This window comes from Neofelis nebulosa, chromosome 5, assembly GCF_028018385.1.
Source record: "Neofelis nebulosa isolate mNeoNeb1 chromosome 5, mNeoNeb1.pri, whole genome shotgun sequence".
Classification (NCBI taxonomy): domain Eukaryota; kingdom Metazoa; phylum Chordata; class Mammalia; order Carnivora; family Felidae; genus Neofelis; species Neofelis nebulosa.
The window spans coordinates 52,382,605-52,396,222 of NC_080786.1; the positions used below are offsets into that span (position 1 = coordinate 52,382,605).

Genomic DNA, 13,618 nt, shown 5'->3' on the forward strand with positions numbered 1-13,618 from the left:
GGCAGCAGAGGAAAGGGTCTGTATCTGCAGGCAGCCTGACCTAGAATGTAGTAAAGCCTTCCTAAGCTTACTCTTGTACAGAAAAGCAAAGGACTGTCCATAGGTGCTTTGAAGTGACAAAAAATACCCTAGTGCCAGTTGTGGGCACGTTCCAATGTTCTGAAAAATCGCTGATTTCTGCCAAACACTGTGGCCTGAGACCAAGCATCTGAGCATGGGAGACGATCACACACAACCCTGCAGAGAGAGAGAGAGAGAGAGAGAGAGAGAGAGAGAACCACCATTGGCTCAGTTGTGATCACGTGACTTTGGGTGTCACGTACTACTTGTATTGCAAGACATTGCTTGTTTATCAAGTTAAAATTTATTAGAAATGTTTGCTTATCTTGTGGAACACTCACAGAACAACATTTGCATTCCAAGGTTTTACTCTATATCTGTTTTTAGCCATTTACTTTGAACCTGTATCTGTATATTTAAAGTAAACATCTTGTAGACAGCATGTAGTTGTGTGATGCTTTATGATTCATTTGGACAATCTCTTTTTATTTAAAGTATTTATTAGTATTTAAGGTATTTATTGATATATTTGGTATATATATTTGATATTGATATATTTGATATATTAAGTCTACTATCTGATATATCTCTATTTTATGTATTTTATATGTATGTTTTTATGTATTTTATGTATTTTATATTCATATAATATATATTTATTTTATGTTTGACCCTCTGATTTTTGTTTCTTTGTACTTCTTTTCCAGCCTCCTTTTAGATTAATGAATATTTTTAAGAATTCTTGTTTAGGGACACCTGGGGGCTTGGTCAGTTAAGTGTTGGACTCCATATCGGCACTCAGGTTGTGATCTCCTGGTTGTGATCCCAGGGTCATGAGATTGAGTCCCATGTTGGGTCCATGCTGATTGTGGAGCCTGCTTGAGATTCTTTCTTTCTGGCTCTCTCTGCCCTTTCTCTGCTCTCAAAATAAGTAAATAAGCATTTTAAAAATATGAATTCTTATTTAGCTCATATTTTGGCTTTTTAGCTGTACATATTTACATTTCTTCTTTTATTTCTTTAAGTGATTGTTCTAAGGATTATATAGATGCCCTTACCATTTCAGTGTACTTAGAGTTACTATTTCACCATTCATGCAAAATGTAGAAACCTCAGGTCTCCATTTACCTGCTGCATAGTTTTTTTTTTAATAGAGATGATATATATTCTATCTACTTTCATTATAAACTCTACAGTGAAACATTGTATATTTTTATTTTAAGCACATATATGTATTTTAAATAAAGGAAGTGGTTTTTTATATTTCCCATATATTTACCATTTCCAATGGTCTTCATTCCTTCCTAAAGATCCCAGGTTTTCATCTGTCATCACTCTTTTCATCCCAAAGAACTTATTTTAGAACTTACTGTAGTACAGATCTACTGTTGATGATTATGGTTTATTCTTCCCGTTACCTCAAAAATGTCTGTATTTTACTTTTAGTTTTTGAGATATGTTGTTGCTAAATATGAAATTCTGGTTTGAATGTTGTTTTCTTTCACTATGTTAACTAAGAACTTTGTTCTCTTGTCTTCTGGTCTCCACTGTATCTGATGAGAAGCCAGCAGTAACGACTATCATTGCTCTCCTTCCTGTATGTAATGTGTCAGTTTTTTTTCTGAATACTTTCAAGATTTCTCTTTACTTTTGGTTTTCATTGGTTTCATCAATAGTCATGATATCTATATTTATCTTGGGGTTCACTAAACTTCTAGGATCTGATAACTTGTTTTTCACTAAACTTGGGGGTATTATAGCCACCACAAAAATAAATTGTTCTTTATTTTATTATTTTCTCTCCTTCTGTATTTAACTGTGTTAGACATTTGGATATTGTCATGGAGATCCTGGAGGATCTGTTTTTCTTATTGACGGTCTTTTTTTTTTTTTTTTTTTCTTCCCTCTTAGTTCTTTAGTTTGGGTAGTTTTGATTGATTTATTTCCAAGTATACAGATTCTTTCCTCTATTATTACTAATTAGTAGACTTTAATCTTATTCAGCATAATTTAAATTTCAGATATTATATTTTTTAGTTATAGAATTTTAGTTATAGAATTACTATTTTTTTCATTTTCTAGTTTTCCTGCTGAGATTTCTGTATTTATTGCAAGCATAGTTATGCTTTTTTAAAATCCTTGTGCTGTTGCTAACATTTGGCTCATCTCAGGGTTAATCTCTATTGACTATCTTTTCTCTTCAGATTGGATCACATTTTTCATGCTTTGTTATATTATCTAATAATTTTATCCTGGACATGGTGAATGTCATATTTTGAAAAGTCTGGATTCTGCTATATTCTTCAAAAAAATATTGATTTTTTGTTTACTTGTTTGTTTTAGCACGAAATTTAGTTGAATTAAAATTGCAAAAATCCTGTCTCTCTGGGGGCATTTGAAATTTTTAGTTCTTTTACCCTTAGCTATTTGGAGTTCCCTCATTTGCAAAATGTAGGGTTTAGCCCAAGATTTGAGTAGAGTATATACATCTAGAATTTGTGGCTCCCTCCTCTCAGTCTTTCAGGATTCCCCTTTCATTTTCCTTTTGCGATGGTTGCCCTGAGTCTTTCTATTGGTTTTTCTGGCTGGAAATCCTAAAGTTTTCTGTTGGAGTTTTAGCTGCCCTACATGGGCACCCCCCATCAACCCTCAGTTCTCAGTTTTTAATTTTTTTTTCAACGTTTTTTATTTATTTTTGGGACAGAGAGAGACAGAGCATGAACGGGGGAGGGTCAGAGAGAGGGAGACACAGAATCAGAAACAGGCTCCAGGCTCCGAGCCATCAGCCCAGAGCCTGACGCGGGGCTCGAACTCATGGACCGCGAGATCGTGACCTGGCTGAAGTCGGACGCTTAACTGACTGCGCCACCCAGGCGCCCCTAGTTCTCAGTTTTTAAGAGTCTCTTATGTTTTGGCTCCCTCCCTCTCTAACCTTTTTTTTTTTCCCCCTTCCCCTCCCCCGTGGTCTTCTGTTAAGTTTCTCAGGATCCACATAAGAGTGAAAACATATGGTATCTGTCTTTCTCTGTATGACTTATTTCACTTAGCATAACACTCTCCAGTTTCATCCACGTTGCTACAAAAGGCCATGTTTCATGCTTTCTCATTGCCAAGCAGTATTCCATTGTATATATAAACCACAATTTCTTTATCCATTTGTCAGTTGATGGACATTTAGGCTCTTTCCATAATTTGGCTATTGTTGAAAGTGCTGCTATAAACATTGGGGTCCAATGGCCCTATGCATCAGCACTCCTGTATCCCTTGGGTAAATTCCTAGCAGTGCTACTGCTGGGTCTACTTTACAGGGTAGGTCTACTTTTAATTTTTTTGAGGAACCTCCACACTGTTTTCCAGAACGGCTGCACCAGTTTGCATTCCCACCAACAGTGCAAGCGGGTTCCCGTATCTCCACATCCTCGCCAGCATCTATCTATAGTCTCCTGATTTGTTCATTTTAGCCACTCTGACTGGTGTGAGCTTTTGATTTGTATTTCCCTGGTGAGGAGTGACATTGAGCATCTTTTCATGTGCCTGTTGGTCATCTGGATGTCTTCTTTAGAGAAGTGTCTATTCATGTCTTCCGCCCATTTCTTCACTGGATTATTTGTTTTTTGGGTGTGGAGTTTGGTGAGTTCTTTATAGATTTTGGATACTAGCCCTTTGTCCGATATGTCATTTGCAAATATCTTTTCCCATTCTGTCGTTTGCCTTTTAGTTTTGTTGATTGTTTCCTTTGCAGTGCAGAAGCTTTTTATCTTCACGAGGTCCCAATAGTTCATTTTTGCTTTTAATTCCCTTGCCTTTGGGGATGTGTCAAGTAAGAATTTGCTGCGGCTGAGGTCAGAGAGGTTTTTTCCTGCATTTCTCCTCTAGGGTTTTGATGGTTTCCTGTCTCACATTCAGATCCTTTATCCATTTTGAGTTTATTTTTGTGAATGATGTAAGAAAGTGGTCTAGTTTCATTCTTCTGCATGTTGCTGTCCAGTTCTCCCAGCACCATTTGTTAAAGAGACTCTTTTTTCCATTGGATACTCTTTCCTGCTTTGTCAAAGATTAGTTGGCCATACTTTTATGGGTCCAATTCTGGAGTCTCTATTCCATTGGTCTATGTGTCTGTTTTTGTGCCAATACCATGCTGTCTTGATGATTACAGCTTTGTAGTAGAGGCTAAAGTCTGGGATTGTGATGCCTCCCACTTTGGTCTTCTTCAATATTACTTTGGCTATTCGGGATCTTTTGTGGTTCCATACAAATTTTAGGATTGCTTGTGCTAGCTTCGAGAAGAATGCTGGTGCAATTTTGATTGGGATTGCACTGAATGTGTAGATTGCTTTGGTAGTACTGATATTTTAATAATATTTATTCTTCCAATCCATGAGCACAGAATGTTTTTCCATTTCTTTATATCTTCTTCAGTTTCCTTCATAAGCTTTCTATAGTTTTCAGCATACAGATCTTTTACATCTTTGGTTAGGTTTATTCCTAGGTATTTTATGATTCTTGGTGCAGTTGTGAATGGGATCAGTTTCTTCATTTGTCTTTCTGTTGCTTCATTATTAGTGTATAAGAATGCAACTGATTTCTGTACATTGATTTTGTATCCTGCGACTTTGCTGAATTCATGTATCAGTTCTAGCAGACTTTCGGTGGAGTCTTTAGGTTTTTTTATGTATAATATCACGTCATCTGCAAAAAGTCAAAGCTTAACTTCGTTTTTGCCAATTTTGATGCCTTTGATTTCCTTTTGTTGTCGATTGCTGATGCTAGCACTTCGAACACTATGTTAAACAACAGCAGTGAGAGAGAATCCTAAGCAGACTCAGTGCTATCAGCATGGGGCTCCATCCCACGAGCTATGAAATTGTGTCCTGAGCCAAAATCAAGAATCAGATGCTTTAACCTGCTTAACCAACCAAACCACCCAGACACCCCTCCCTCATGTCATTTTAATTGAGTGTACTTATTCATAAAGAATCCTATACAGATGCTTACTTCACACAGTTAGTTACTAAATCCATAGCTAAAACTAAATCCTTTTCTTTCAGATAGTTTTAAAGAGTATTTGTATGTATAATACAAAATATAATCTAAATGAATGTAATAAACTCTACTTATTATAGGTCTAGGTCAAGACCTCGTCCACGTTCTCATAGTCGAAGCAGTGAAAGGTCCAGTCACCGAAGAACCCGTAGTCGGTCTCGGGATAGAGAAAGACGTAAAGGCAGAGATAAGGAGAAAAGAGAAAAAGAGAAGGATAAATGCAAGGACAAGGAATTACACAACATCAAACGTGGGTAAGTTGAAGTAAATCTTAAGCAGTGATGACTCAGTGATTCCATGGCAATATTCAAACTGAATTTTCATTCTCTGAGGTTTTTCTTAGAAGGATAAAATAGAGAATACTGTAGATAAAGAAGAAAGGATAAAATCAAAATGGTTATCTCAGATTTTTACTGTTCTTCCTTTGTATTCCTTTTTTCATTTAATACTTACATAACAAGCTTTAGAAGCACAAAATAAATGGCACTATCAAAGCTTAGTATGTCAGTAAAGGAAAATTTACATAATTCTTTAGGAGAGTTCTATATTCAGTTTCCTTATCATGAATATGAATTTAAAATTTAAAGACTAGCTTATGATTAAAAATGTCTATTAATTTATTGTAAAGCTGTTAGGAGAAAAGGGTAAAGGTAAAACAAAGGGAAAGAACCATGTTAGTAACCATGTTACTATTGGTTAGGCCTCTTTCAATGTAGAATGGGACTTGGTCACTGTTAAGGTGTGTGTTTATTAGAATGAGTGTATGTGTGTGAGGCCCAGAATTTATTTTTTCCAGAGTTGGTATTAACCAGTTATTCTAGCTTTGTACATTTGGAGGTTGGAATCCATTCATAACTATGTATTAGATGTTAAAATGAAAGAAAATCTTGGTTGATAGTATAAATTATAGCTTCTTATTTGTTTTATTCAAAAATGACATTGGGGGGGCGCCTGGGTGGCGCAGTCGGTTAAGCGTCCGACTTCAGCCAGGTCACGATCTCGCGGTCCGTGAGTTCGAGCCCCGCGTCAGGCTCTGGGCTGATGGCTCAGAGCCTGGAGCCTGTTTCCGATTCTGTGTCTCCCTCTCTCTGCCCCTCCCCCGTTCATGCTCTGTCTCTCTCTGTCCCAAAAATAAAATAAAAAACGTTGAAAAAAAAAAAAAAAAATGACATTGGGGTCTTTTATTTTATGAAGTAGAACATCTTGGAATTTATCCCCCTTTGTGAGTCTTTCTACGCCCCATGTATATTCACTGTGATACTTGAGTACAAAAATGTTTTTCTTTATGGATCAGTTTTCAGTGTTAAAGAACTTATCAGGGTCTTGAATGTAGTTCCTTGAGGTCTTGATTCTGTGAGGAATTAAATTTATTAAAGAATGTGGAAGTCATCTCATCCTTTTTCACCGTTGTCTGTTAATTTCTTATTTTCAGATTTAGTGATATTATTTAAACCTGCCAGATTCCTTGAAATGATAAATTTGTGGTGGATTTTGGAAGAGGATAACATTATTATGTGACTTTCTTTTTCCTGATCACCTCACAACCATGAATGCACATAGACCAGTTGTGCTCCTACAAAATTCTAACTTCTGTCTTTTTCTAGTTTTAAGGGTTGTTGAATATTATAGGAGAGGAGATAGGGTTGGATACCTGGCCATAAGGCTAGGGAGGCTATGTTAGCTCAAGTGGTAGAGTGGAATTAAGATCAGAGAGGATGTGGGAGAAATCTGTTGGTAAAAGGAGAAAGTCAGGAGGATGATAGATGTGGAGGACACAGAATAGGTTTCTAAGACTGGAAGATACTGACTGAGGATGAATAAATTATGTCAATCAAGGAACTGCTTTGCTCCTTGTTCTTTTTTTGTTTTCCTTTTGGTTTACACTTTAGATAGTACATGGCTATGAGAAGACTGAATATGATTTTTACTACTCATTAAATTTTTGCTTTCCACCTCACCAGAATAATTATACAGTTGTACAAAATTGAAATTACATAAAGCATTATTTTGGGGATGTTAAAGGTAAGAAAATTGAGTTCATGGATAAAAAAGGGAGGTTGGGTGGTTTCAGGAAAGATTCTCATATGGTTAACATCAATCTTGAAGGTCTGGGTCAGCTAGCTTTACAGGCTAGACTCAGTGTTCATTATGTTCAAAGGACTGAATTCTGGATGATAGATCTACAAGGTAATAATGTTGTATTCATCATTATTTTTTAAATCTCAACAAAGGTAATGAGCAAGGTCAAATCAAGAGGTGTCAGGGTGCCTGGGTGGCTCAGTCAGTTAAGCATCCAACTACAGCTCAGGTCATGATCTCGCGGTTCATGAGTTTGAGTCCCGCATCAAGCTCTGCACTGGATTCTCTCTCTGCCCTTCCCCCTTGCGCAAGTGCAAACATAAATAAATAAATGTTAAATGTTAAATGTTAAAAAAAAAAAAAAAACAATAGGTGTCGGTTGAAGGGCTCTGGGAACTGATGTTAAAAAGCTGTGAGTAGCTTGATTCAGTAATTTCCATGGTTTTAGTGGACCATAATATAGAGTGGTATTATATCGGGATATTTTCTCTCCTGGTCAGTGTTGAGGACACCAAATTCTTACCTTTTGGTATAATCTAAAATCAGAATTTTTTTAGGTCAGTGTACACATTTAATATGGTAGTGTTTATATATGTACAGATATACCTGCTTCGCTTCAGAAATAATTTATCTTTCTTTTTTTACATGTTTATTTCCTAAACCTGATTTTTTAAGCCATTCAGGGCAGTAAATGTATCTTATCTCTTTTTTATCTTTTAGAGTACCTAATGTACATGTTACTTGTTAATAAATATTGGCTTTTGATATATACACTCATTAATTTGTTTGCTTGTTCAGGCAACAATATTTACATGCCTTCTATTTGTCAAGTAGTATGTTGGTAATAGGAACATAATAGTAGGCCAGTCCTACTTGGACAGTTCATGCAGATGGCAGAATAAGCATAGATAGAAGGGAAGATGTATAAGTAATTACAGTGAAATCAGATGGATGTTTCACTAGGAAGTTATGGAAACATTGTATGAGTTAGGATGCTTTTGGTCATAGTAACAAAACCTAACCAATAGTAGCTTAAACCAAGGATAGCATATTTTTTGTAAAGGGCTAGATGGCAAATAACTTAGACTTCTTAGGCCATATGTCTCTTTTGCAACACTGAAGCGTGTCCTTTTAACACGAAGGCAGCCCATAGATAATGTTAAATGAATGATATGGCTGTATTGCAATAAAAGTTTGCTTACAAAAATGGGCAACTGGCTAGATTTGGCCCACAGGTTGTAGTTTGTCAGCATCTAGCTTAAACCATGAGCACATACCTTGCTAATATAACAAAGAGTTTAGAGGTAAGCAGATCTGGGCCGTTTTACCCTTCCAAAAGGCCAGTCTCAGCATCTTGGCTTTCATCCTCAGTCTTGAGGATGAACATTGCAACATTGTGGTTGCAAGATATTTCCATGAACAATAAGCTGGTTGATCCAGACTAGTTAGCATATGAGGGAAGATCTCTCAGAAGAAGTGGTGTTTATACACCAGAGATGTATACACTCATCTCAGAGATGAGAAAGAATGTATGTGCAAAATGAACTTCCTGTGAAAGACAGGCAAGCAGGGGGGGTATGGCATGTTTGAGGAACTAAAGTCTAATGAGGCTTGGTTTAGAGTTGAAGAGGAATAATGGTGAGAGATGATTATTGGAGTACCTTATAAGTTATGTTAAGTTTGGAGTTAATTATTTTTTTTAATTTTTTTAATGTCTATTTATTTTTGAGAGAGAGAGAGAGAAAGCACAAGTGGGGGAGGGACAGAAAGAGGGGCACAGAGGATCCAAAGCGAGCTCTGTGCTGACAGTAATGAGCCTGATGTGGGGCTCAAACTCATGAACTGCGAGACCATGACCCAAGCCAAAGTCAGACACTCAACTGACTGAACCACCCAGGCACCCCAAGTCTGAAGTTAATTCTAAAGGCAGTGAGAAGCCAATGAAGTTGCAAGTAGGGTAATGATACGATCAGGTCTATCTGAGGTATGAACAAAAGGCTTTATCCACAGTGGACATAATAAGTGTCTAATATTAAAACAATTTTTTTTAACGTTTATTTATTTCTTTTGAGAGAGAGAGAGAGAACATGAGTGGGGGAAGGGTAGAGAGAGACAGAGACACAGAATCTGAAGCAGGGTTCGGGCTCTGAGCTGTCAGCCCAATGGGGGCTCGAACCCACAAACCATGAGATCACGACCTGAGCCAAAGTCGGTTGCTTAACCGACTGAGGCACCCAGGCTCCCTTGAGTCTCTAGCATTTTAAATATATTTTCTAAGTATCAGGAATTTTGCTAAGCAATTGACATGCGTTAGTTATCTTACTTAGTTTTCAATAATAACCTCATGAAATAGGTACTTTTATTATCCTTCATATAGATGAAAACTTGTGATCACAGAACTAGTAAATGACAGAGTTAGGCTTCTAATTCAAGTTTACTGACAACAGCAACTTGCCTCTTCAGAGTACATTGTCTTCACTTCTTGGTAATCCATAATCACTGATGATGAGAATATAATGAGATTAAGTAATTAATGCTATAGCTTAAACTGCCCTAGAAAATACCTAAAGAGAACTGAAAGAATTTTCTGTGCCTTATTTTTCTCTGATCAGGTCAGAAATCTGTCATTAGTAAAAGATCGGTTCCTTCTTTTCTCCCTCCCTCTCTCTTACTTATTTTCCCACAGTAGAACATTTCGTCTGTTTATTTGAATTGCATTTAATTATATTTAATAAACACGCAAAATTTCTAGCCCTTAATTAAATTTATTTCTGTGATTATTTTGTTACCTGTCTCTTGCCAAATGATTTCACACACGCTCATGCGCGCGTGCACACACACACACACACACACACACACACACACACAACCTAGGTGGAGAGAAAGGAAAAAAATTCACAAACCATATAATTAGGACTTCTATATTCGTTGTGGTTGTGCAACCAGTGACACATATTTAGAGTATACTAAATAACCTAGCTGCTTCTTCACATAAGAGAAAATAACAACTTGCATACTTCTGCTTCTTTATGCATAACAATCTTTGTTTTTATCAATCCAGTTTGAAAATATCAGTTTTATATGAAAATCGATACAACATAGAGCATATGCTTATAGAGTACAAAGTAAGAAGAGTAAGAACAATAATGGTAAAGGATTTTATGATTTTATAATTTTTTAAATTGGGAAAAATAAAAGTAGAGAAAGGAATGCTCAAGAAGGAATTAATGAGCCTAATAATAAGGAAGAGGTCTTTTATTAAACTTTTGAAGAAAAAGATACTGAATTAGATAATTCTAAAAAAAATTTTGTAAATATAGCAGTGAATTAAGTATAGTTCTTGGAATTCCTAGGACATTTGAATGACTATATCTTATACTGTTGTAAATGGATCTATTCATTTTATTAATCTACTGAATAAGGAAGGCTGAATAAAAGCTGGGAGGGTATCAGGAGTTTATAGGGACTAAAAGGTGTTTTTCCTTATAATATTATGTGAAAGACTAATTTAAGAAAGACACCAACTGAGCCTTGTCTTAGATTTTTTCGAAAAGGTTTAATGGTTAATTTTTAATGTTTTACATTTATAAAATTCAGTTTTTAAGAATATTTTATCTTTAAACATTGATATAGCTTTTTCTTATTATTATTAGCTTTTGTCCCAAATTTTTAAAACTGAAAATATTTATCATATCATTAGATATTTGTATTTACTTTATGGAGACATGTCTTTGCAATATGAAAACAAATTTTATTGGTAATAGTTATTGAGTTGAAATTGGACACTTAACATTATTTTGTTAAGCACACTATTACTGCGAGTCAAAAATCAGAAATACGAAACTTATTATGGCATATCATAATTACAGCTTGATCTGATGATTGTGAACATCGTACACCCCATCTGAGTCTTCTGTGGATTCATATTGTGCGTCCTTTAGCAACATTTTGATCAAACTCCATAAAGTATAGTTGGCTTTTATAGACTTCTGTGAAAAATTTGTTGTGAATAAATATGTCACTACCACCAGTGACATTCTCCTATATATTTTAAATCCTAATGCTATCCTTAAGAGTAGGATTTGGATGGATTGGATTTAAGTCTATTTTTCATCAGGATTTATTGCCTGGTAAAGTGCTTTCTTAATTTGAGTAATCTAAGATTCATCAGTAACCTGATTAGGTATTCCTGAATGTATTCTCCTTTACGATGTGATGCCATGAAAGGTTTTCAGTTATCCTCTTATTGCCTTTTCTGTGGATGGATGAATGGATGGTCTCAGAAATGTGCCCATCAAAACTTCTGGAATATTTTGCTCCAACATTTGAGTTTATACTTTTTTTCTTTTCTTTCTTTATATAACTTTCTGAAGCTTTGTGCTTTTAAAGAGAGGTAAGTATTTCCTGATCCAAGCATACAAAGCCATACCTGAACGACTGAAACGTTCTTTTTGGTGGGTAATAGAAGGGGAATATGTTTAAATAGAATTTCTTATATTGAAGAGTGACTCCCACTAAATCAATTGTCTTTAAATCTCTCTGAAAATAGATTAGAAGCCACTGGGACAGCAGTGAAATCAGGCTTCAAATATAGCTTGTATATTACCTATTTATAAAATCTTTCATTAAAAAGTTTACTGTGCAATTTACATTGCTTGTATTGAAACTGTTTCTGGTATGTCTTTATAGACTAGAAGTACAGAAAGCATACCAACAGAAGCAACATATACTTTTTGTTCATAGAAATTACTGTCTTTGAACATGTATTCTGAATTACACACACACACACACACACACACACACACACCCCCCATACATTTAAAAGAATGGTAAGGTATTTAGATTCTGGGAAAGTTAAATTAGCTTGCAGAAATAATAATTTTTACTCATTTTAAATCATTTATATTTTTTTCCTTCTAGAACAAGGTATTTTGAGCCTTAATTTATTCTTCTGTAAAATGGGGATAACAATATTTAAAAAGCTAGAAGTATTGCAAACAGTGTATCTAAGAAATCTAGTATTACATAGTAATCACACTTTATAGATATACGTTGGTTATGGCTTTGACCTGGCAATGTTCCAGAGTCTTCAGTTGTAGAGTTTCATGTACTAAGTTTCTGTTGATGAGATTTTTCCTACCTAGTGCTTGGCAGAAGATGTTGGAAGTGATTTGGGAATGCTGGACTCTGAGTTTTGACAGCAGTTACATACTCTTAGAGGCTGTCATATTTTTCCTTACCTCTTATTTCTTTATGCAGCAGGAAGTCATTTATGCTAATTTACCCCTATTTGCATATAGGTTATAGAGTTCTGTGGTGCAGAGCGTGCTTAGAACTCCTTTTAAGTGTCTGTTTGGATCAAAGCAGGGCTGTGTGATAGCTGTTGTCTGACACCAAGCTGTGTGGTGTTGTTTTCATTAAACATTTATCACACTTCGAATGTGACAGCAGGCAACTTTGTGCCAGTATAACATGTTTTCATGCAAAATTTATTGAAAAAGACGAGACTTTGTAAAGAGATCTTGTTGCCTTTCACCAGTGGCGAAGGGTAAATGTTTGGTTCGAAAGAAGCGTATACCTTTAACACATGTCATTGTAACATGCAAAGGAAGCTTCGTACTGTCAATTTTGTTAAGCAAGTAAACAAGTACATTTTTATATAAATGTGTGCACTGGATTTTTCTTCCCTTTTAAATTAAATTTTTTACAATTTCGTTGTGAACTGAATGAATACCTTAACAGTGTCCCTTTATGTTATTGGGTGTTTTTTACAGCAATAAAACTTACCACCCAATTTCTATTGTGTAGGTTTGCCACTAGGTATTAGTTTTGTTCAACAGAAACAATCTGTAATTTTTTCAAAAAGACGAGGTCAAGAAAGGGAATCTAACATAACAAAAAGAATAATCAGCAAAAGCAGGAGGCAGGGGTTTTAGAAGTTCTCCCCCAAGTCACCACCTTTCTCTTATTCATTATATCAGTACATTTTAATTATCCCAGAGTTTGCCCAATGGGATTCGACTTGAATTATGCCTGATAGAGCATTAAATGGCATGAATTGTAGGTTCATTCTTTCTTTTTGTGATTGCCTAGCTGTGAAAAGCCTTGGAATGAGAGAAGGTATTTTTATTTTTATTTTCCTTTTTCATTCCACGGGAGACTCCGGAATCACAGTTATGCGAAGAAGTGAGAGACTGAAAGTAGCCTCACGCTGCACTTTTTAGTATGTTTCAGCACACGAGCTATAAAAAATTTGGTGAGACCCTTATAAGAGGTATTAGAAAAATTTGTGTTAGCATAAATATTCAAGAATAAAAGGAGGAAAGTAGTGAGTTGGAACTTTGCCTTTGGAACCATACAGAATCCATGCCAACTTCAAATTCTGACTCTGTGCTTTGAAGGTATTAAAGAATAATTTTTTAAAAAGGTAAAATCA

The 13,618-nt window shown here is 35.5% G+C and overlaps 1 protein-coding gene across 1 annotated transcript in view; it reads left to right on the forward strand.

Moving 5' to 3' along the window:
- Window positions 1–13,618, forward strand: part of RSRC1 (arginine and serine rich coiled-coil 1) — a 421,618-nt gene that overhangs the window by 107,383 nt on the left and 300,617 nt on the right. Inside the window, exon 4 of the mRNA XM_058730324.1 lies at window positions 5,184–5,357. Coding sequence (XP_058586307.1) covers window positions 5,184–5,357 — 174 coding nt within the window. The remainder of the gene's footprint in view (window positions 1–5,183; window positions 5,358–13,618) is intronic.